The sequence below is a fragment of the Phalacrocorax aristotelis genome, chromosome 5 (assembly GCF_949628215.1).
Source record: "Phalacrocorax aristotelis chromosome 5, bGulAri2.1, whole genome shotgun sequence".
Lineage (NCBI taxonomy): Eukaryota > Metazoa > Chordata > Aves > Suliformes > Phalacrocoracidae > Phalacrocorax > Phalacrocorax aristotelis.
In genome coordinates, this window is record NC_134280.1 from 43,796,183 (window position 1) to 43,819,235 (window position 23,053).

Here is a 23,053-nt window from a genome sequence, read left to right on the forward strand (position 1 = left end):
ATCCTGTCCCAAAGACAGCAGTATCAATTCTGAGTTTGACCAAATATTAAAGAACCACTTTTCTGTTAAAGAATACTTCCACAGGTTGTGGCTCTTTTCTGGTTATGATGAATACATAGTCTTCTTCCTCACCCAGTGTCTGTGGGTGTTTTTTTATCCCTTTACCTCCAGTTTGCTCCTGCTCCACCTTCTCCCTGCTCCTCCATTCCTTCCCCCATGTTTTTCCTTCCTGGAGATGCTCCGTCACTCCTGGGAGCCTTCTCCATAAGGCACATCTAGCTTTTTGCTTTCCTATATAAACAAGGCAAAACCAATGGTTTTATTGAATTCCACACACTATCTTGCTATATCAACTTTTTTTTAATTTAATTTTTAAATTTAATTGCCTCCTGTTCAATTACTTTTCACAAATGAACCCTCACACCGATTAGAGTAAGGTGCTGCTCTTCCCCAAGCTCCCATCCTAAATGCATTGACACTGAGGCACGGAGGGTTTGGAAGCAGGCAGCGCCTCTAGCATCCTGCCTGGGAGTAACTGGGGGAAGCCTGCTGCAGCAGCTGTAACAACAGATATCAGGATCCACAAAAAATCCATGCTGCACAGCGCCAGCACTTTCAAATACCCCAAATTTAAAATGACTGAGAAACTGCTAGAAAGCCACCTTCTGCATACTAATATTATACATAGACCAACAGTGCCACCTATACATATTTGGGAAAAAATACATCCATCTGCAGCAGACAGCGACCAAATTCTAAATTCAACACTTGAAACTCAGCACTGAACAGTTTCAACATGTAAACTAGTCTGATAAGTAAACAAGTAAATGTATCCTCACACACACACACTGTAAATTATCCTACTATGGACAAATTAGTAAGGAAATACAATAATCTAGTAAAAGTTGAGGTGGGAGAATGTAAGGATAAACAGGGCAAGGATGAACAGCAAAGATGCTTCATATGAACTACTACATTATTTGTCTTCACGTATATTAAATGTGTATTTCACATTCTGGAAGCCAGGAAAAGGAGCCCTCCTTTGCCTCCTCACCAACACAGCAAGAGCTCTTTTCGTGACATGCTAGCATCAGCCCTCCTGTGGGCCACTCCCAGCCTTCCCACTACAGGACAGCTTGGAATAACCAAACCAGGATGAAAGAACTTGTCAAAAATGGTGATCTGATGACACAACTGGTTTTATTGCTGAACCCCAGCATACTGTGGGAGGAGCACCTTTGCACGTACTAAGTCTCTGCTCTTGGGGTTCTGCCGAGAAGGAATCGGCTCTAACGCACATAGCTAGCCTGGAACTAAAACAGACCTGAGCAGAAAGCAGCTCTTCAGGTACCAGCTCTTCGTTCCTTAAGTACAATCTATCCTGCAATCACATTTGTAATCAGTACCAACGCTACAAGCTTTAATCTGCATTTCATTGTGCAGAGAGCAGAGACAGCAAGCTAAGGGTTTTCATTTGAACAGGACCACGTGCAGGCAATGTTTAAAGACCTTGCTAAGCTCAGACTTAACAGCAGAGGCTGTGGAAGATCCACAAATCTATCAGTAAATAAGTATCTCTGTCCCTTCTTCCCACAGAAATGGGAGAGTATGCTCTCTGCCAAATAGGAGCAGATGTTCTGGACCTTACAGGTCTGTAGGAGAAAGTAGGTAAAATTTGTCCAGGTATATATGAAGTATAACTTGACACATACAGAGTCCAGTAGTCAACCAGTCTGCAGTTAATCTATTCCTTCATGAATCTTAGACAAATGGCAATTGTAGAGGACAATTCCCAGGCACAATTTATTTCAGTTAGTGGCAAGATGGAAAACCTGCTGCCTTTAAAACTTTGCTCTCCCAACCACTGCCTCCAAAGAAACCACTGCAAAACAAATAAAAAGCAAACCTAACACTACCAAAGATGGCTTTCTCTAGCTTCAGCTCTGCTCTGTATGTTAAGAAATATCTTTGAATACTAACTAAAAGCACCACCCAAAGGCACCTGCCACAACAATGTCTCTAACCACAAAACTACACTTGCTTGCCAGAACTAATTCACTGCTCAGCAGGAAGCATTCAGAGGCACCTTTTGTGTTTCCTTTGTTTTTTCTCTCTCCCCTAGCACTAAAGTATCACTACTTATTATTTTCTGACATTTAACCGTATTTTCTTGAGGCAGCTCTCATCATGCAGTAGCATTGCTTCTGAGAGCTTGCTTTACCTATCCATAAGATTATGTGACATTTCAAACTTAACTGAGCGCACATAAGTGACTGCATGGTCCTAATACTAAGATTTTAGCTCACCATTGTTGCAATCATCCGTAATCCTATTAGCTAGAGCTCTTTCCATTGCAACACAGGAACCACACTCCTAAGTATGTTACAGCAATGGGTAGCTCATCTCTTCTCCAAAAGCATCTATTACACACCCACTTCACACATTATGTCCAGCACGACATGCTCAAGCAGGTACTGAGGAATCAAGACTGATACATTCCTGCCTCTCTTCAGAAGAGGAAGTCCTGTTTCCCTTACAGGCAGCTTACAGCAAGGATACACAAATTTTTCAGATGCAAAACCCAATGACACACAAGTAACTTAGCTTTTTTGTTTTTTATACATAGGTGGGAAAAAAAAGTCTTGAGATTGCCTGCCACAATGAACATTAGAAAGTCTTATGAATGTATTTGCTGATGGTGCAAGGCAGGGTAAAGGAAGTAGACCACTTGGAGAAAAATAAACTAGTCAAGCAAACAAAAATCCAAACAAGTTTGCATAGCCTGAGCCATGATTTCTCAACAACTGATGCTGGCATAATCACAAAAATTGAAGTGACGATACACAGTATTAGGAAACCACACCTCCAACCTAAAAGCATGCACTGGCCTAAGAGGCTTAGAGCCAGCAACACAAAAGCATCCCAAGTTAAATTCTGCGCTTCTATGTGAAAGTAACTTGAGAAATAGCAGGTGGATCCCACTGGAAAACAGATTATTTTCTTGCACACCTTGAAACCAGCTTCTTACCAACCTGTTATTGTGTTTCAGGTTTGAATCTGAGTGAGTGAGTAACATTCATTCCTCTGCTATTCACACCCTTACTACCTCAGCCAGGGCTCCTCAACCCCTGCTGTGGTCAGCTTCCCTGCTTCCCGTTGGTAGCGAGCCAGCGAGTGTGTAACACGCTCACTATTTTGCACATGCTTGCGAGAGCAGGGGAAAGGAGGAACGCTCCTGACTCATGGCACAAACACCTAGAGCTAGCTGGTAAAGAAAGTTCCTGCATCCAGATCTTACTGTACTGACCTCCTCTGCCCCTACACTCATTCAGCAGGCACACAGGACAGCTCTAGGCTGTGTTTGACCATGTGTCTTTCCTCGCCTGTCATTTCCTCCTCACTCATTTTCTCCAGAGCTTCACAAAGGCAGGGCCATGACATACGGGCCTCCACCATTTGTTTAGGCACAAGTATGCCATGCCCCAAAGTGAACCATGGCCGCTCCCTTGGTGAACAACAAACACTCATAATGACCACCAAGAAAGAAAAGAGCTTTCCAAGAAAAGCAGGTCTGCCAGAAAAGGTGAGAAGGTGCAACAGCTGCCTTTCAAATCTATAAAAAGCCACTGCAAAGAGGAAATTACAAAGAACTGTTTCAATTGAAGCAAGAGAAAAAGTAAGGTGCCAAAGGAAGCAGTTTTTAATATTGCCAGAAGTTTTACAATGAATGGTTTATGAGATTTTGGAGCCTCCATGACAAAAAGTTTCGAAACCAAGTCTAACACACCTCCTGCAAGCACTTCCAGTCCTCCTATTTGAAATCAGATAAAACAAATGTGGACGCTTCTTCCCTTTGCTAAGTACACGCAGTTACACTGTGCAACAGTGCTGAAGGGTGGCTTTCCCTTATTTACTTCCAAGCTTCCTCATTGTAACATTTCATTTAACCAGAGCAAAATGAACAGAAAGGAAACAGGAGCCAAGCTCTGGGTTAGCAATAGCTCCGAGAAGCTAGCAAGTGTTAAGAGAACTTAGAAATTACTAGTTAATGCACATACAAGGTCCTTCAGTAACAGCCTCAAAACAGATGTCTGATGTCCCACCAAATACCATAACAGAGGATTTACTACACAGGGTTTGTGGCACACAAATAGGTATTAATGACCAAAACTGAACAGATGAGTCTGGCAAACTATTTCATGGGTAGATTCTTTCAACACGGAAAGAGATCCTCTCTTCATCAAGATAAAACAAATGCCAATATCTGTACCTTTTTTAAAAAAAAAACTGAATTGGTGGTGGCCTAAAAAGCTGAAAATTTGCCCATACAAAATACGTTCTGCTATAGCAAATTCTGAAGGAGCTGTGGGGACATAACAGATTTAACCCTTGACTTGTCTGATGAAACAAGTCAAATGCAGTAAGCTCCCTGCAACAGCTGGTAACGTAGTACAGGGGATGTTATACAAAGTACATCTCTTCATTGCAAAACATGACTTACTTCACAATGCATGTCAATAGTCACATGATTTCACTGGGAAGGGCACAGATAAGGGCTTGAGAGAGTGCAGTGGCAACAGAGGAACTCCTTGAGACATTTTTAAAGAACCCAAAAAAACCCAAAACAAAAAACCTCCAAAAAAACCCAAAATCAAGCAGAGTGGTTTCTGTTGGACACAGAGCTTGGATAGGAAGGAAAGCTGTGAAGAACATCCTCTGGGAGACCCCTCCAGCTTACATACACAAAAATACATATGTTTTTAACCTTTTACCATGACATGCATCTGTCTCACAGCCACACTACTCTCTATTAGGGAAAGGGAGAGAGTACTCAAGGGCAAGGCGAGGAGATAAAAGCTATCATTATGCAACTAATTTTATATGGGTGCGGCTAGCTGTTTTGTTTAGCCTACTTATTTGCATTACCAAAGTAGTCGGGGGCCATTCTGGGGTTTCTGTGCATTAGACCCTATATACATGCAGTGGAAAAGTTATCCTCACCCCTGTCCATTGATTCTGCTTCCCCCAGACATGCTGGTACAAGCTGAAGGTAGAAGAAGTGAAACTGCCAACAGCCCAGTCAGTGCCAGAGCAGGATTATGACTGCAACGTCCTGCCTCCTGCTGCACTGCCCCTCTGACTTCTGGGCAGCATCAGATCTGAAATAGCCCGAGTCAGAATGAGTGGACTGTGCAAAATGCTGGGAGGTCAGCAAAGGAAACAATTGCAGATAGAAGAAAAAAATACCTGCTGTAGCGTTCCAGAAACACCCACGAGAGGGCAGCATGTGCCAGCATACAGAACAGGCAGGCCACCAGCAACGTGCTAAAAAACCCTTTCCAAAAGGAAAAATAAATGTAGGAATAGGACACCTGCAGATCTGCAGAAGGCTGGGTGGCACAAGCTCTCTACTTCGACATTGGGAAAAGTAAGGAAAGCATCAGCTTTAACATTCATGAGCTAGCACCTGAAATTGCCATTTGATGCTCTGGGATGCGATTCCAACACGAAAGTCACGCAGCAGAGCAGGCTCCCTGCAGCGTTTGTTCGTCCATACACATCTGTTCCCTGTCTGGCACTGGGCCTGACACGTTTTCATGAGCAAAGTCTGTGCAAGCTGTGACAGGAGACTCATGTCTATGTCTGTCCTGCGCTTCTGGAGTTAACATGAGAAAAGATTATGTCCAAACCTACACATTTTTATAAAAAGGTGCTCTTCCCCATCACCCACAATTTCTTCATTCATCTGAGCAAGGCATGAGCACAAAATTGGCATTGGATCTGTCATTCCACATTCGATCAATGCCCTAATACCCCAGCACCAAATGAAGACTCAATGCAAACATCGAGCACATTCATCATCTGTCCAAATATGAATGCTATCTTGCTATTCTGAAGCTTCAGAATGCTATTCTGAAGGCAGGGGGAAACAGCAAAACTCAAACCATAAACACATTTAAATTAGCAGTTTGTTGCATTGTAAGATCTTAAAACAACTGTACACTGCCAATAGAAGAAATAATTTCCTATTATCTGCAATGACAAGGGCCTTGTACAACAGACCCTTTCACCCTTCCCCAGGGTTCAATTAAAAAATTGAGTCCTTAATGCAATTTATTCCCGTCTTCAGCTGTGATGTACAATTGTCACACAAGATCTTAATATATTGCTCTTTAAGCATATGCTTTCCTTTAACTCCCTCCTGCACTCTGCAATTAATAATACCTACACTAGTGTGAAGCTACAGGAAAACAAGCAACTTAACTGTTATTTTCACCTTCAAGGAAATCTGACTGGTAGCTTTGCAGGGTCTAAGTCACCAGATGCTATCCTTTAATTACCACATGAAGAAACCTCTTCTTAGGTACTTAAAGGGCACCCAAATCATTACTTGTTCCTTAGATACCACATAACACTGCTCTTCTGTGGTCTGTATTCACCCCTTGATAGAAGGACCATAGAAAAGGAACATTATCTCTAAATTCAGGAGGTGTCTGAAATAACAGCACAGAAAATTAAAAGGCAAAGAATACCAGAAGCCTGAAGAAAAACAACCCAACAATTTAACTTACTCCAATGCCTGTCACAATAAAAACAAAAATTCAAAGGCGGATGTTCAAGTAAAAAAAAAAATACACCTGTGTTGCTATTAATCTGAGATAACCTGAAATTAATTGACAAGCGTATAATTCTTAAATTTTGTTTTTAAAATGCAGTAACTATACTGCAGTTACTACCTGCACACTGCACATTCCATCTAAAGATGAAGTTCTAGCAAAACGGGAAGCCTGTCTCACTTCAGTGCAAAGTTATCCCTATTAATAGTTTTACAAGTATAGATATACTCTTTCTAGAGGGTTACCCAGAGAACATTTTGTTCATCAACATGACTTCAGAGTGGCACTACTTGTGCTTCATCTATAATGTGTATAGAATTGTAGGTCTGATCTCACTTTACATACACGTCAACCGTTTGGTTCACATCTTTTAGAATTTGGAGGGCTACCTTTCTTTTCAGCATTGCTCTGGGGACACATGCAGCCCCACCAGTAGCACTCCACAGCTGAATTGGAGGACAGATACTCATTGAGTACTTGCAAAGAATTATTATAATAAAATCTGATTCTATTCCAGCAAGGTGCTTGCCACTATCTGAGTTTGATCTCTTCACATCCAATTAGATGGACAAGGATCTTTAACAAAGAAAAACAAAAAACACACTTAGATTGTTATACTTTACAATCCCCCTTGTTATTATAGAGTATGAATGACAAAACTGCAATATTTCATTCTGTGATTTTGGATTAAAGTTTCTATTTAGGATTATTTACTGGGAGTCTGGGAAAAAGAGGAAAAAAGGACTTATGGAACAGTCCCCCAAGTTTGCCTCTTTCCCTTTCCCCTGCTACACTCTGTTCAGCCAGCTTCTTAACTGCTGGAAAGATTAAAAAAAATCAGACAGCATAAGAAATTAGACTAGTTTTAGAAAAAAACCACTCCAAATACAGCCAATCTAAACAGCACCACATAAAACTTCCTACAAAGTCACTCTGTCAACAAGCTTTGCTGGAGGATGTCACACTGCCAAGGCAGCAGAGGAACCACCATGCCAACTGCATAAATGCTCAGTTTTAAAATGAAACATTTTTCTGTGATCACACAGGAACAGAAGTGCTCACAAAAATACTTTCCCAAAAGTAAGGGCCACAGGTCACAGCACTTCAGGAATGCGTGGAGAGTTCCTGTGCTTCATTAATGGAATCAGATCTATTCATCTGGAGTCTCTTGTCTAATCAATTAGCAGCAGCAGCAAAATGCCACACCATATTACAGTGCCAAGCACCAATGTTACAGAAGCCTGCTATCACCGCTGACTTATGACAACAGACCAAATCAGAGCGCAAATATAAACATACCTTTAAAAACTCAAGGCTTTCACCATTCTCTCCTGAGATCTGATGCTAAGTAATGTTCAGTCACTGGAAGACATCATACTTACTGAAGTCTCAAATGATGGAAAGAAACATCATCCTGCTCCAGCCATGGCCCCTTGTCAAACTTTAGGTACTCAATGTCTTCGATTACCTGGAATCAGAAGATAAAAATCACCCTAAGAGGTGGTCTGATAAGAAAAAAAAAAAAACAGAAACCAGCCAACACACCGCTCAAATCAATGAAATAATCAAAATATCTTATTAAACAAGTCATCCAGCAAAAAGGCTTCACTGTTAAAGCTGTATTAATAATGCAATCATTTAAAGGTAACGTATCTCCCCCTCATATTTCTGGAGGTCATGGCCCTGCCATAAGTACTGGGCAGACACGTGGGGGCCAGCTCTAAAGTTACTGGTGCTTTCAGCCTTCATGAGCAGAGGATGGCAGGGAATAAATCAAAATCAGCTGAGAGGCGTCTTGTTTCCAAATTCTTATCTGGCCTAAGACACTCTTCCTCAACCTGCCATTGGGGCTGAAAGGAAGCAAAGAAGGTACAACCCTACCTCTACAGCAGAACGAGGAGGAAACAGAAATAAATCTAAATTTAACCCCGTTTTGTTGCAGACAAAAAACATCATGCTACATAGGAAGCCTGGTTTTTTGATTTTCAAAATGGTTTAGTGCATACTGAGACAGGCTGAGGAGCAACTGTGGCAATCGCCTCCCGGTGTTGCTGCGTAGGGTTCACATCACAGAAAACGAGGCACGTTTCAGGCTGGAAAACTCAAACACCCTGAAGTAGCCATACTGATGGAAGTCCAAAAGCTCCTGATTTGATTGGTCATCAAGACCTACCCATGCATGCACTCACCCCAGGCAGAAAGGAAAGGTAAAACTCACAGCACAGCACCCAGAATCATTCATAGAAGTAATGTCAGCTCAGCAAATCACTCCTCCAGCATCCCCAAAATTATCAATCCCATATTTGAGCTTCATTTACAGCCTGGCTCCATCAGAAAACAGATTGTTGCTGGTCCAATGGGCAATTGCTTAAGGTGAGCCTGAGGTTGTCACACATGACTGACTAGAGCTGAAGGAGACCTGAACTAGTGTCAGGAGGATGCACTTAAGGTGCATGATGAGGTGGAGATAGTTAGTACCTTGAAGCAACTTGGGAAGGAGTGGGTTGTTACAGCTCCAAACACCGCTTTTCAGAGGCCTTTTCCAGAAGGAAAGGATAAAGCTATGAGGTCAGGAATGAAATCCTGATGACACACTGTCAATCCATTGATGACAAGTAAGCAAATCCCAGTAATCAAGTGAGTGACAGAATAGTAATTGAAAGATGCTTCTACTCCTTACTCTGCATTAAGTCCACTATAATTATCCCCTGCAATCACAGCAAACACTAAATCCCATCTATTACCACTTAAAAGGCAATAACAAAGAGCTGTTACAAAGTAGTTTTGACTATAAAAGTCCACTCTATTACCAGCATTATGTTTTTATGGTAAGAAATAATGGCTTAGAGATATGACTGCACAACCATTCTCCTTGAGGCATTTATATGTCTTAAAGACTATTTTTGCTGATAAAGACTTAAAAAATATGGTTGACATGACATTACCAAAGCATATTTAAAACTTCAAGGAAGTTTAGATGCTCTTCAACCATTTCTGATGTCTTACAAAAAGGCAAAGTTGGCAAGCCAGATACTGTAGCTGAAAGCATAAGAAACCTACTTTTCACATAAAGAAAAAGCCAACCACAAATCCACCTGTTGATGGAAAAAATGTTTCAACCTTCAGGAAACGCTACAGAAAACTGCATCACAGACATTTAAGGGAGTTTTCAAAACTTCATTTTCAAAGTGCTTCGTCCTACCAAACTCCTGTAACAACTCCCCAAGATAAGTGTTCAATGATATAACAAGGAAGAAAGGCATATGGTAAGTTAGTTCAAGTATCTGTTATTTAATTCTTTAATTTAAAAGCTGAACCTCCACCATACTTCCCATTAGCTATGCAAAAGCAATTATTTCTCTACTCCACAGCAAAGCTTTGGAAATCCACCACTGTGGCTGATGACAGGACTAATAACAGAGTTGCTAGCAATCGGGCTCAGAATATGTTGCGGGAAAAAGAAACCTGTATCCAAATTAGATTTGCCTCTTATTATCAAATCAGAAGATACCTTTCCCAGCAGCTCATTAACAACAGCTTACAGTTTCTAAGCTGGTTTCACAGTGATCTGGTGAGTGCTGTTGCTGGAAGAGATGGCGGGGGTGGGGGTGGTAAGCAGCAGAAGGTGACACTGTTCTTAATCAACTAATTTCTGGAGACAAAGACACCAGACCACAAAAGGTTGATCTGTCAGCTTACTTAGGTGTGCCAACCAGGAATGAGGCACTGCTGGACTTGCTATTCACAAACCAAGAAAACCTGCTTTGTTATATCTCAGTTAGTGATAGCCTTGCCTGCAGTGATCATAATATTGTGGAGTTCGGGATCCTGCTGAGCGTGCTGAAGGTCAGTACTAAGACAAGGGTTCTAGATTTTATAAGAGCAAACTTCAGTTCACTCAGGGCTCGTTTGGGAGGGATTCCATGGGAAGCTTCCATGGAAGACAAAGGAGCCAATGAGTGCTGGGAGTTCTTCAAGAACTCTCTCTTGGAAGCACAAAACCAGTTTATCCCCTACAAAGGAAAGGGAAGTAAGCAGAGCAAAAGACCCCCTTGGCTCAACCATGACCTCCTGGGTCTACTCAAATCCAAAAGGGAAGCATATCAGAGATGGAGAAGTGGAGGATTATCCATTGAGAGCTACAAGGGCATTGCCAGAGCGTGCAGAGATGCAGTTAGAAAAGCAAAAGCCCAGCTCGAATTGAAACTGTCCGAAGATGTCAAAAATAACAAGAAAGGTTTCTTCAGGTATGTCAACCACAAGCAGAAGGAAAACATAGGACCACTGTTAAACAGAAAAGGAGAGTCAATCACCAACGATGGTGAAAAGGCAGAGGTCCTCAACACTGTCTTCACCAGCACTGCCAGGTCCCAGGCTTTGGGAACAAAATTGCCAGTTGATCCAAACACCGACCCACCATCAGTGAAGGAAGAGTTAGTACATGAATTATTACAGGAGCTTGACCCCTATATGAATCAATGGGCCCTGATGCCATCCACCCAAGGGTGTTGAGAGAGCTGGCTGACATCATCGCAAGGTCACTCTCCATAATCTTTGAGAATTCGTGGAGAATGGGGGATGTCCCAGAGGACTGGAGGAAGGCAAATGTTACCCCTATCTACAAGAAGGGCTCAAGGGAGGAACCGGGTAAAATCGAGGGAGGCCCATCAGCCCTATTTCAATCCCTGGGAAATTTATGGAACGAATTCCCCTGAAGGCCATCACAAGTCAAATGAAGCACGTGACTGGGAAAATCCTACATGGCTTCACTAAGGGCAGATTGTGCTTGACAAACCCGGTGGCCTTCTACGACAAAGCGACTTGCCTGGCTGACATGGGGCGGGCGGTGGACATTGTCTACCTGGACTTCTCCAAGGCCTTTGATACAGTCCCCCACAGCCTCCTCCTGGAGAAATTAATGCGTTATAGCCTAGACAAGTGGTCTGTGCAGTGGGTGGGGAACTGGCTGATGGGCCGCACCCAAAGGGTGGTGGTAAATAGCTCCTTTTCCAAGTGGCAACCTGTCACAGGTGGGGTCCCCCAGGGATCGATATTGGGCCCAATGTTATTCAACATCTTTATAAGTGATCTGGATAACGGCATCAAGCGTAGCCTGATGAAGTTTGCAGACGGCACCAAATTGAGTGGGGAAGTAGACGCTCCAGAAGGGAGAGCTGCTCTGCAGGAAGATCTGGATAGGCTGGAAGAGTGGGCTAACAAGAACCTTATGAAGTTCAACAAGAAGAAGTGCAAGGTCTTGTACCTGGGAAAACATAATCCATGAGTGCAGCACAGACTGGGATCCACCTGGCTGGAGAGCAGCTCTGTGGAAAGGGACCTGGGGGTCCTGGTGGACGCGAAGCTCAACATGAGCAAACAGTGTGCTGCTGTGGCCAAGGCGGCCAATGGGGTGCAGGGTTGCATCAAAAAGGGCATCAGTAGCAGAGATAAGGAAGTCATTATCCCACTCTACTCAGCACTTGTCAGGCCACACCTGGACTACTGTGTACAGTTCTGGTCCCCGCTATACAAAAAGGATGTGGACAGGCTGGAAGGGGTCCAGAGAAACCACCATGTACCAGTAGTTAAGGGGCAGCTCCAAAGAAGATGGAGACTCCCTTTTTACAAGGAGTCACATGGAGAGGACAAGGGGGAATGGACACAAGTTGCTCTTGGGGAGATTCCGATTGGATATGAGAGGGAAATTTTTCACATTGAGGACAGTCACCCATTGGAATAATCTCCCCAGGGAAGTGGTTGACTCGGCCACGTTGGACACTTTCAAGAGTCGTCTGGACAGGGTGCTGGGCCATCTTGTCTAGACTGTGCTCTTCTGAGAAAGGTTGGACGAGATGATCCCTGAGGTCCCTTCCAACCTGTGATTCTGTAAACTTCCTTGAATGCACATGTAGCTAGGATTGATCAGTCCTTGGTAAGCTAATCTTTTTGAGGCTGTTGATGGGTGGTTTTCTTAGTTTATGTGAACTTGGAGAAAATGAGGTGATTCTTGTAACGAACTGAAATAAATTGGAATAAACTGTGATCTTCCGAGAAAGGGTGGACTAGATGATCATTGAGGTCCCTTCCAACCTGTGAGTCTGTGATTCTCTCCAAACTCCTTCCTCACAGTTGGTTTCTCTAAGCAAAGAGATGGCCACAATGAGCAATAGAGGCCTCAACCCTACAGAGCTCAGCCCACAGCTTGTAGGAAGGAGCTCAGCCTGCATACACCTCCTACAGTGGATAAATTCATGTGGGCCAGCTCTGGAGCCTTACAGTTCTGCACTGTCAAAGAATGCAGTGTGAAGCTGGTGTGTCAGCAGCCTCCCATTTTCACCATCATCTCCAGTTTTTGCAAGCTGGTGACACTGAATAAAACTGATATCTAATATAAAACACTATCCACAAGCACAAAGGAATTGAAACGATTTTGGTTGTGGGTTTTTTTTGTGTTTTTTTGTTTGGTTGGGGTTTTTTGGGGGGGTGGGTGTTATTTACTTTCTACCCCCACCATTTTTAAAAAAATTTAAACATGTAGATAACTTTCTATCCCTAGTTTTATCATCATGTAAAAGCACTCTGAAACACCTTAATGAAGCTCATTTCAGCACTAATTATAACTTTAGCCACTACAACGAATGTTAATTACAATATGAAACGCTGATCTTTTTAAAGCACACTTCAAACAAAATCATTTCTGAGCTGTGAATGTCTGCTATGAGCAAATCAAAAGCCATTAAACTATGAGGTCATTAAAAAAATATTAAGCTCCCAAATCACGTCGCAAATAATCTGTAAACTGAAGCTAGCTACCAGTTAAACATTGCTATCAACAGGATACACCTGTGTAAACAGATCAAATCCAAATCCCTCCTGCCAACCCTTATTTCCAAATTTCATAGGATCATAGAATTATTAAGGTTGGCAAAGACCTCTAGGATCATCAAGTCCAACCACCAACCCCACCACGCCTCCTAAATCATGCCCTGAAGTGCCACATCTACAAGTCTTTTGAACACCTCCACAGACGGTGACTCCACCACCTCCCTGGGCAGCCTGACCACTCTTGCAGTAAAGACATTTTTCCTAATATCCAATCTAAACCTCCCCTGGCACAGCTTGAGGCCATTTCCTCTCATCCTATTGCTTGTTACTTGGGAGAAGAGACCAACACCCACCTCACCACAACCTCCTTTCAAGTAGCTGTAGAGCACAATATGGTGTCCCTGCAGCCTCCTCTTCTCCAGGCTAAACAACCCCAGCTCCCTCAGCCGCTCCTCATAAGACTTGTTCTCCAGACCCTTCACCAACTTTGTTGCCCTTCTCTGGACATGCTCCAGCACCTTGATGTCCTTCTTGTAGTGAGGGGCCAGAACTGAACACAGTATTCAAGGTGTGGCCTCACCAGTGCCGAGTACAGGGGCACTATCACCTCCCTACTCCTGCTGGCCACACTATTCCTGATACAAGCCAGGATGCTGTTGGCCTTCTTGGCCACCTGAGCACACTGCTGGCTCATGTTCAGCTGGCTGTCAGCCAGCACCCCCAGGTTCTTTTCCACCGGGCAGCTTTCCAGCCACAATAATTTCAACTATTTAATCCCAAAAATAAACTGCATCTGAACAGAAGGGAAAACAACTTTATTTGATGTGGAAAGAGTACCAATCTCTATAGCTCTCTCACAATGAAAATACGATACCATCTTGTCCTTTGTCTTCGAAACAATAATCCTTCCTCTAGTCCAGATTTGTCCAACCAAATTAAGAACTACATCAGTGCATACTGATGACTGTATGTACAGTGATGACAAGATTGCTGGGCTTGGCAGACTCTCTACTTGAGCAATAAGAGCTTTAAACTGGCTTTAAATCCTGATTTACAGGATTAAAATAGAATCTCTAGCAATGGGTTTTACTACAAAAAAAATGTAGGGAGGAAACAAACTGCTTTATTCTGACAACTCCAAGACATGCTCAGAGAGAAGGAAGGGGAAGAAACAAGCAAATAACGCCCCCATTCCAACTTTCTCTTATTTCTTCTACCAAACATCTGTGGCTACCTTCTTGAAACACAGTGGTTCTCAAATCTTGTTATCCTTTCTTTTTTGATACCCTGAGAAATTAACTATAATTGCTCAGTATTCGTATCCACACCTTGACCTTGTTATTTTGTTCATTTATGCTTCTTCCCAATTCTCTATTTTTGTCCCTCAAAAAAACCCACCCGAAAACATAGCAGAGAATATATAATTCCTGGGATGATGATCTTCCTTGCCACAGAGGATTCTTTTCACTGCAAAGCAGAATCCTCACTGTGGCTGTAGGTATGTGAAATTCAACAAGTGCCTGCCAGCTGCTACGTGCCTTATTCCTCCCCACAAAAACAGGGGCACCCCAACCTTGCTAACACTAACGCCATACTTTGTTTTTAACGCACACGTGAACAAAGATGCTGCGCTTCTGATTTTTCACAGGAGTACTCACAAGAATGAAGTCTCAGACCTTCGAGAGCTACTTCGAAACAGTTCCAGGACTAAGACAAAATGTAAAGGTTTACCTCCTTCAGTCATTTTTTCCCTTCATGAAAATGATGCAGAATCACAGAATGGTAGGGGTTGGAAGGGACCTCTGGAGATCATCTTGTCCAACCCCTCTGCTTGAGCAGGCACGTCTAGAGCAGGGAGCACAGGACCGTGACCCGGCAGATTTTGAATATCTCTAGGGAAGGAGACTCCACAACCTCCCTGGGCAGCCTATTCCAGTGCACTGTCACTCTCACAGTAAAGAATTTTTTTCTCATGTTTAAGCGGAACTTCCTGTGTTCCAACTTGTGCCCATTGCCCCTTGTCCTGTCATTGGGCACCACTGAAAAGAGTCCAGGCCCATCCTCTTGATACAGAAGAATTCATATCAGAATTATCAGCTGGTAAAGGTCACTGGTAGCTATCTGCATAAATAAGATTGATCTCAGAACAAAGGGTAAGGTCTTTGTTTTTTGGGAATTTTTATTTTTAAGTTTCCAAACCCACCTCATTTTCAGAAATTAATTTATTTTTGCAGTACTCCAAAACTAGCTGTTTGCAAGCGGTTGCCTCCCTGAAGTTTCACAGTTAACTTCTATTCATCTGCTGCCTTACTGAAGCCACCAGCCCTTTTTGTGGGTATAAACTCAAACTGCCTCACTAAATCTACTGGTTAATAATTATAACTTCTATAATCAAGTGCATAAGTGTCTAGAAGTCCAGTCACGACAGGACAGGATCCAAGATGTAACACACCACCATTTTCTCATAACAGTAAGGAACTAAAAGGCATAAAAACATATAGCAATGAAACCAATGGGGCTTACATTTTAGGACTGGGAAAGTCCTTATCAGTATTTCCTGCTTTGCATAAAGCTTTTGCTTGGGAACACGAGGATATTAGGTACAAGCTACAGTAATGCACAAGGCCAACTAAAATCCACATTTTGTTTCTCCAAAGTCCAGCTTAAGAGAAAAAACCTGACTGCAGACTTCAGCTGAAACAGACTTATCACTGACTCCAATGGCATGAACAAAACTCAAAGATCCAGGAGATTTTCTAGCCCATTGCTTTCAGGATTGCTCTAAGCAACAGCTAATCTGGAAAAAGCTCCCCCCAGTTTTATTGCTGACCATGATGTTACGTGGTGTGGAATATCCCTTTGCTCAGACTGGGTCAGCTGTCCTGGCTGTGTCCCCTCCCAAATCTCTTGCATAACCCCAGCCTAATCGCAGGGGGCAGAGTGAGAAGCACTTCTCACCAATACCTAAATACTGGTGCATTATCAACACCGTTTTGATCAGAACAAAAGCACAGCACCATACAGGCTCTTGCAAAGAAAATTAACTTGATACCAGTCAAATCCAGTCTATCTGAGTGAGCATGGCAGTAACAGGCTGCCTCCTGCAAAACAAAAACATTCAAATATGATTTTTAAAAAAGAACACCAAAAAAAAACCCACCAACAACTCCAAAGGCAGTAAGCAGTCAGAAACCTCCCTTGCTATGAATACCAAGGTCGGACTTGTGGATCTTTAGTTAAGCACTGGCTTGGAGGGTTAGTTAGAAAGGGCATATTCTGTGGCAAAATGGAAGTGCCCCCACAAAACTATAAGCAAACCTCTGCAGTAAGATGGCCTGCTACCTGTTGAATATAGTATTTAGTACAGGTGGGTGGACAGGTGCTGGTATACCAAAACAAATGTTGTTTTCCTTCTGCATCTGATTTGGGAAAGCCTGTACACTTTCCCAAACTTCTCTCCTTCCCAATCTAGTAAGTTTTCCATCTCAGAGAAATCACCCGGCTACTTCTCTCTTCCCAGCTGATTTAGGAATTAGTCACATACTGCTGTGCAAAGGTCTGGACCTATTTCCTAACACAAAAAGCAATATAACCCAGACTTGTTTTTCTACCCCCGCCCAGTAGAGGAAAGGATAGCATTACATAGACTATGGAAGGATTATCAGAGCTTTCAAACCAGAAACACAGATGAAAATATTAAAATCAGCAAGACATATCTGAAAAGACATTTTTAGCACTGCTTAGATCCTTATTGCTACTACAGAGTTCTAAGTGAGCTTTGAGGGATTCACCATGTAACTTTCATCCCTAGAACTGAAATGGGCCCAATACAAATATGTCCAGAATTACAAAGAGCTTGTTGCTCTTCTCAGCAGGGCACAGCAGCTACGGAGAAAAGTTAACAGGGAAGCAAAAGGCTTCTGTTATCCCACTAGCAGCCATCCATGAGCAAAAATATTTGCTGAAATAAGGCAAATATATTACATCTACTCCAAAAAAATTAACACAGCGAAGTAGGAAGAAACAGTAATCTCATGTTAATCCTGTCACATAATAAGAGATGGTTTATTTCTAGTGGTAAGAAGGCAATTTATCTGGCTTGGCCCAAGGCTAACTTGCCTGGCAAAACCATTTGGAGGAAAAAACTGCAGTTTAGACACCACATGCTAGCTGATACAGATGAATAACCCAGTTACAATGCTTATAACAGCTCTGGTTACCCAGCTGTTTGCTATAACCAAATAGCGATTTGCTTTTAGAAAACTACAGCTATTTTATCACATAGGAACCTGTGCACCAACCGGGATCATAGGAAGCTGCTCAATGGCAAAAGCCAACAGAGACAGAGCCTATACTGGTAGACAAAGTCTCAGCTGAATGCTGGGGGTGACTTACCTATTGGTTAATGCCATTAGTTCCCAAGCTGAGCTATGTCTTGCCCATCCCACCAGCCACTTCAAACAGGGATGCTGACTGAACCACAAAACACTGCACAGCCCAGCAGAGGCTCAGAAAATGCTGTTTCCGCTTCCCTCACAGGATTTGCTTGGAAAAGCAAAACAAATTTGGTAACACCCACCATAACTTCCATCAGCCAAAAGACACTAAAAAAAAAAATTAGTGTTAATCAGGTGGTCTTCAGGGCAGGGGACTTTGCTTGCTCAGATAGCCAGGTATCTTGGCAAAAGGGATGGTGGGTGGGATTTCCACTCTGACAAAACATTTGCTCATCAAAACAGTCTACTACAGACCCAGCCCAGATCTCTGCCATAGTTAACTGCATAATGCATTCAGTGTTTGTTGCTAAGTTTGTTATCTAGGACATGTTCTCTCTGCATCTTAGTCTTGGATGTTTAAAAAACCAAAAATCACTACATGCAACGAACTCTTACCTTCTCCACATCCTCTGCCTCAGCTGCTGTGTACTGTAGAACTTCACTGGTCTCACTGCAAAGAGAAAAAAATTGAATTCCCTCAATACAACTGCTCTACCCATTCTCTCCCCCCTGCTCCAAAATGAAGCGGAATTCAAGTTAAAAGGCACAAACACAGAACCACAGCCTTTACAGTTTTTTAGAATGCTTACAGAGTTTTTGCAACAGAATTCCTATTAGACATATAGGTTGCTTCATTCCTGAGGGAAAATTGTTTTTAAGGGGCAAACGGCCTGTGCATAAGGGACTAGAAACTTGTCTCAACATTGCTGGCAGGACAGTTTAACTACCGAAGTCTGATCACCTTGACAACAGAGTGGGACGGTTTAATCACCAGGGCAGCCCAGTGAGCTCTACTGGACAGGAGTGTGTGCCCTGTTGTCTCGGAGCACATGTCCTCTGTGCATGCACCTGGGCCCAGGGTCGACTGACAACATATGGGGGGCTTGGACCTTCTAGAACTTTCGAGCACCCTCTAGTGATGGTACTGGGCATGTGCCCCACTGCCAAGTGGGAGGTGTGGGTATGCAGGACAGTTACTGTCTATGCAAGAGGACAATGCTCTAAAAAGGGGAAATCAGCAGAGACGACGAGGAGTGTTCTGGAACATTCTCCAGACTGGATGCAAAGGTACATCAGACTGGCAGGAGGCCACAGATCCATGATGGTCACTATTGCAACTCTCCCTCTCTTTCCCTTTCTCACTTTTTTCTCTCTTTCTCACCTTTTCTCTTGAGTATTTGTTGTTGGCCAAATAAAGTGACTTGGCACTTGACTCCATTTTGAGTCTTAATTCTGTTTCCGAGATTGTAAAATGAACCTAGTCACGATAAAACATTTGAGTTAATCAGAAGTTAAGCCCAGCCACCCCCAACCTCTCAGAATTATCTGAGGTCAGTTGGAAAGTAAAGGGGTTTAACCTCTGCCAAATTGTGCAACCCAACAGTGGATTGTGACACTGTGGTACCTACATAGTCAAGAAAACCCACTTATGAACTTGTTCCCGTTTCACTAAAGTAGAAACTTCCCCAGATACAATACACCTGCCCAATCTATTTGAAAACAAGTGAAATTTTCAACCACCCTAACCCAAAAGCTCTGTAGACCTTCTATTTTATAACAAGTACATTAATAACTGGTTCATTTTTAATTTAAGAATATACTCATTCATCATTATTTACTAACACTGAGCTAACTGAACCAATACAACGCAGGCAGCAGGATCTGTAAGTAGAAAAACCATTTAAACAGGTAATAGCTTCTTGGTTACGAGATCGTTTCCCTATTCCTGCAACAGCCTTCACAGAAAAGCCACTTGTAGAGCAGTTCCACAAGAGGAGCTCCTATACAAACATGTTTCACATACACACATCTGCCCTCAGTAACAGTTGTTCCCAAACCTGCTCCAGCTGCCCTGGAAGACTTTTCCTTTAGCTAACAAAAACTTCAGAGAAAATAAAATGGAAGCCCAATATGCACAGTATATCAAAGAACACACAAACCTGAAGAGCACTGGGAAGAATTTGCAGACTTTTTGCTTAGCACAACAGCTCCCAAGCTTAATCAGGATTATGGCTGGACATCTAAACATTGCTGCTTTCAGTAGTCACATTATCAAAAAACCTTAACTGCAGCAGTCCAAACTAGCTACCGGTCTGCATTAACACAGCTCTGGTAAAAAAGTCCAATTACAAAATGCGTTTTACTCCTACAAACTCCCAAGCTCTTAGTCAGCCATTCCAACTGGTGGTCCTAGTAGGGGCGCTACTTAAAGAGTTAGTTCTCAGCTTGAGAGCAAAGCATAATGCCTCACAGAACTCTTCAGCCACAGAAAAAAAGTAAATAGCCTCCTTTGAAAGGGAGCTGCTGTGACAGCATAGCACCCATACTCATATCTGCAATATCAACTGTCAGTAATCAAAGGGAGAGGTCAGACTTCACCAGAGTCTTATACTGGCAATTGCATTAACAATGCAGATCAAATCACTTGATACTCTGCAGATGATTAAGGCTTTCATTAAGAGAAAACAACTACTCAGCGGACACAGTATTGGATATGAAAGAGAACATTAGCAATCTTAGGGCTTTGGTCCAGGAAAGCAAAAATCAAAATAAAAACAAAAGCTGCCTATTCAAAATCACAGGATAGTACCTGCCACAGCACTGGGCTCACAAATCACTATCAAAAGAAACAGTAAAAAGACAATCATAAACACGTCGGACTAGAAAGGAAGAACCAACTTTAAGATAGCCAAATTTTCACTGCAAAACACATCACTTCAAGCAGCATCAGGTTGCTCCTATTAAACGGAACTTTGCTAATGGAATTTTGCTAAGTAACAAAATAGACTATTTTCCTACTGCATTTCAAGAAAAACAAGAGAACGAGCAAACATAAGCTTGAACATGGAAAGTAAGCAGGAGTTTCTTAAAAACTATAATTCTTTTCAGCCTGTGTGGACCAGATTTTGGTTATCCTTAAGAGTTAGAGAATCAAATACTTAGTCTGCCTGGAAGCTAACAGCTGGGTGTGAGTATAGTTCACTGCATCACTCTGCAAGCCAGCAAACAGTTAAAGACAGTTGAAGCTTCTGTATATTTATCCAACATATAAGCCAGTGAGGTCCAGAGATGCACAAAGCTTGTTTCACACATTCACAGCTCCCCCACCCCAAGGGGACAGAGATGTCCTTCAGACCCAAGCACAAAGATTGATCTGACAAGCTATGGTATGCCAATCTGCTGATGAGGATGCCAACCAGAGGGTGTTTGCTTAACAAGTGTAGTGACCATGTACATACAAAGGGGAAAGAGTTGAAATCACAGCAGGACCAGCTAGTCTAGGATTTAGCCTCACTAAACACAGAGTATATTCCTGGGGCTCGATCTGATCCAAGGAACAAGCAGTGTTTTTCTCCTCACCAGTAAACTCACACAGTTCTGCCCTCAGGGGGATGGCAGTCCCAGGGCTTCCCACCCTCCCTCTCCAACCTTAGCCCCTGTTTCCTTCAGAGAGCCACACACCAGCTGCTGATCTGGGGGGGGCATGCTGGGATGCAGCTAACCATACATCGCACCAACAACTTCTGCCCTCTACGAATGACAAGTTCAATATGAAGTTATTCAGTTTAACTGCTGACAGCGCAATTACACTGATTTACCCTGGGAGATGAAGAACGCAAGGGGAAACAAGGAGGCTACAACATACCTGAAGACCTGCTTTGACTTAAGCAGAACTCAGTAATCAGCTTCACGCACACACCAAACCTCGTGCCATTACAGATCGTTTTGATGTAAATAGGTCTGGCTCTGCGACCTTTAAGTTTCCCTTCCAGAAAGCTATTTGTTTACAAGGGACCAAGACTGCTTATGTCCATGTGCCTTCACATTTTTAGAACTTGATTTTTGATAGAGCTTTTATAAGAATTGGGATAGCCGGCAAACTATAATAGTCTCATCTCAAGTTTACAGTGCACACATTCTTACTTCCCAGCTAGAAAAAGCCAGGGGAGCCCAGAGAAGAGTACCTTTAGTCTCTCAGAGCAGGCAGCAGTGCAGTCTTTATTCACCAGCACCAACAAGTCCATCAAATCCTTTTCAAGCCTGGAAGGCTATCACGTGGATGCGTCATGAGGCAGAGAAACAGAACTAGAAAAGGGATCAGTCCCTTATCTGAAAGCCTTTCTCCTCTCCCTCCGTACCACTATCAAGACTAGACAAAACTATGACAACTGAAAGGAGTTTTTTAGGAGAGAAAAATTCCCAACTATCCAAAAAGGCCTGAGAAAAAGCTTATACTGCATCACGCTCTCTTCAGATCATACAAACACAAATGCACGACTACAGCTATGGCATTTTGGACATCACTCCAAGAAAGCACTCCAACCACTGATGCAAGGTAACAGAAAGAGAAGCAAAGGTGTCAATGCCAACCACATACAGAATACCATCAGAAAGGGAAACAGAACTTGTTTTTGCAGAGGAAACAGACCTGATTCCTGGCTTTGCTCCTGAAGTGCTCTTTTAACTAGGAAAAAGTTTATGCTTCCCTGTATCTGCCTCCACGACAGCAAAGTTGTAATGCCCCAAGACAGCAAGATGAAAAACCATACTGCAGATCAGGGCTCCCTAGCTTTGCAACATATGAGATAGGTCAATTAATGAAATCCAATTAATTTACTATTGTACAACACTTCACCCACTCTGAATCTGTTACAAGTCAAAAAAACATTGCTTTGTAAAGCTCACACCTAAGACGACTTCATTTTTAATCGCCCAATATTCTAATACTGGCATAAGGCTTCTCGAATGTCAGAGGTAACTACACAGAAGTATACACAGGTGTTATGGCATGGATACTATACCCCATCATTATGACATAATATTGTACCACATAGCACAGGAGGATTTCTCACATGACATTATTTTATTTGCTGATATTGGCAGAGATTTTAGGATTTGCACACATTTTTACTCAAAGACTTAACAGAAAAAACCTTTTGGTTTGCTAACCTGATCTCTGGTAAGAAGGTTTTCTTGTAAGCATCCTCAATGTTCTGGAGATACAAAGGAGACACCTTTTTCTCATATGGCTAAAAATAAACAGAAAACAGTGTTGTGAAATGAGTTTTCTTTCTTTTCCCACCAGTGCAGATTCAAACCTAAGCAGAAGGTGCT

General features: G+C 42.6%; 1 protein-coding gene across 1 annotated transcript in view; it reads right to left on the reverse strand.

Moving 5' to 3' along the window:
- The window catches only part of NDUFA10 (NADH:ubiquinone oxidoreductase subunit A10), a 49,072-nt gene that overhangs the window by 14,504 nt on the left and 11,515 nt on the right, over positions 1-23,053 (reverse strand). The window contains exons 6-8 of the mRNA XM_075094180.1: positions 22,889-22,968; positions 18,335-18,389; positions 8,000-8,085 (exon numbers count right to left, since the gene is read on the reverse strand). Coding sequence (XP_074950281.1) covers positions 8,000-8,085; positions 18,335-18,389; positions 22,889-22,968 — 221 coding nt within the window. The remainder of the gene's footprint in view (positions 1-7,999; positions 8,086-18,334; positions 18,390-22,888; positions 22,969-23,053) is intronic.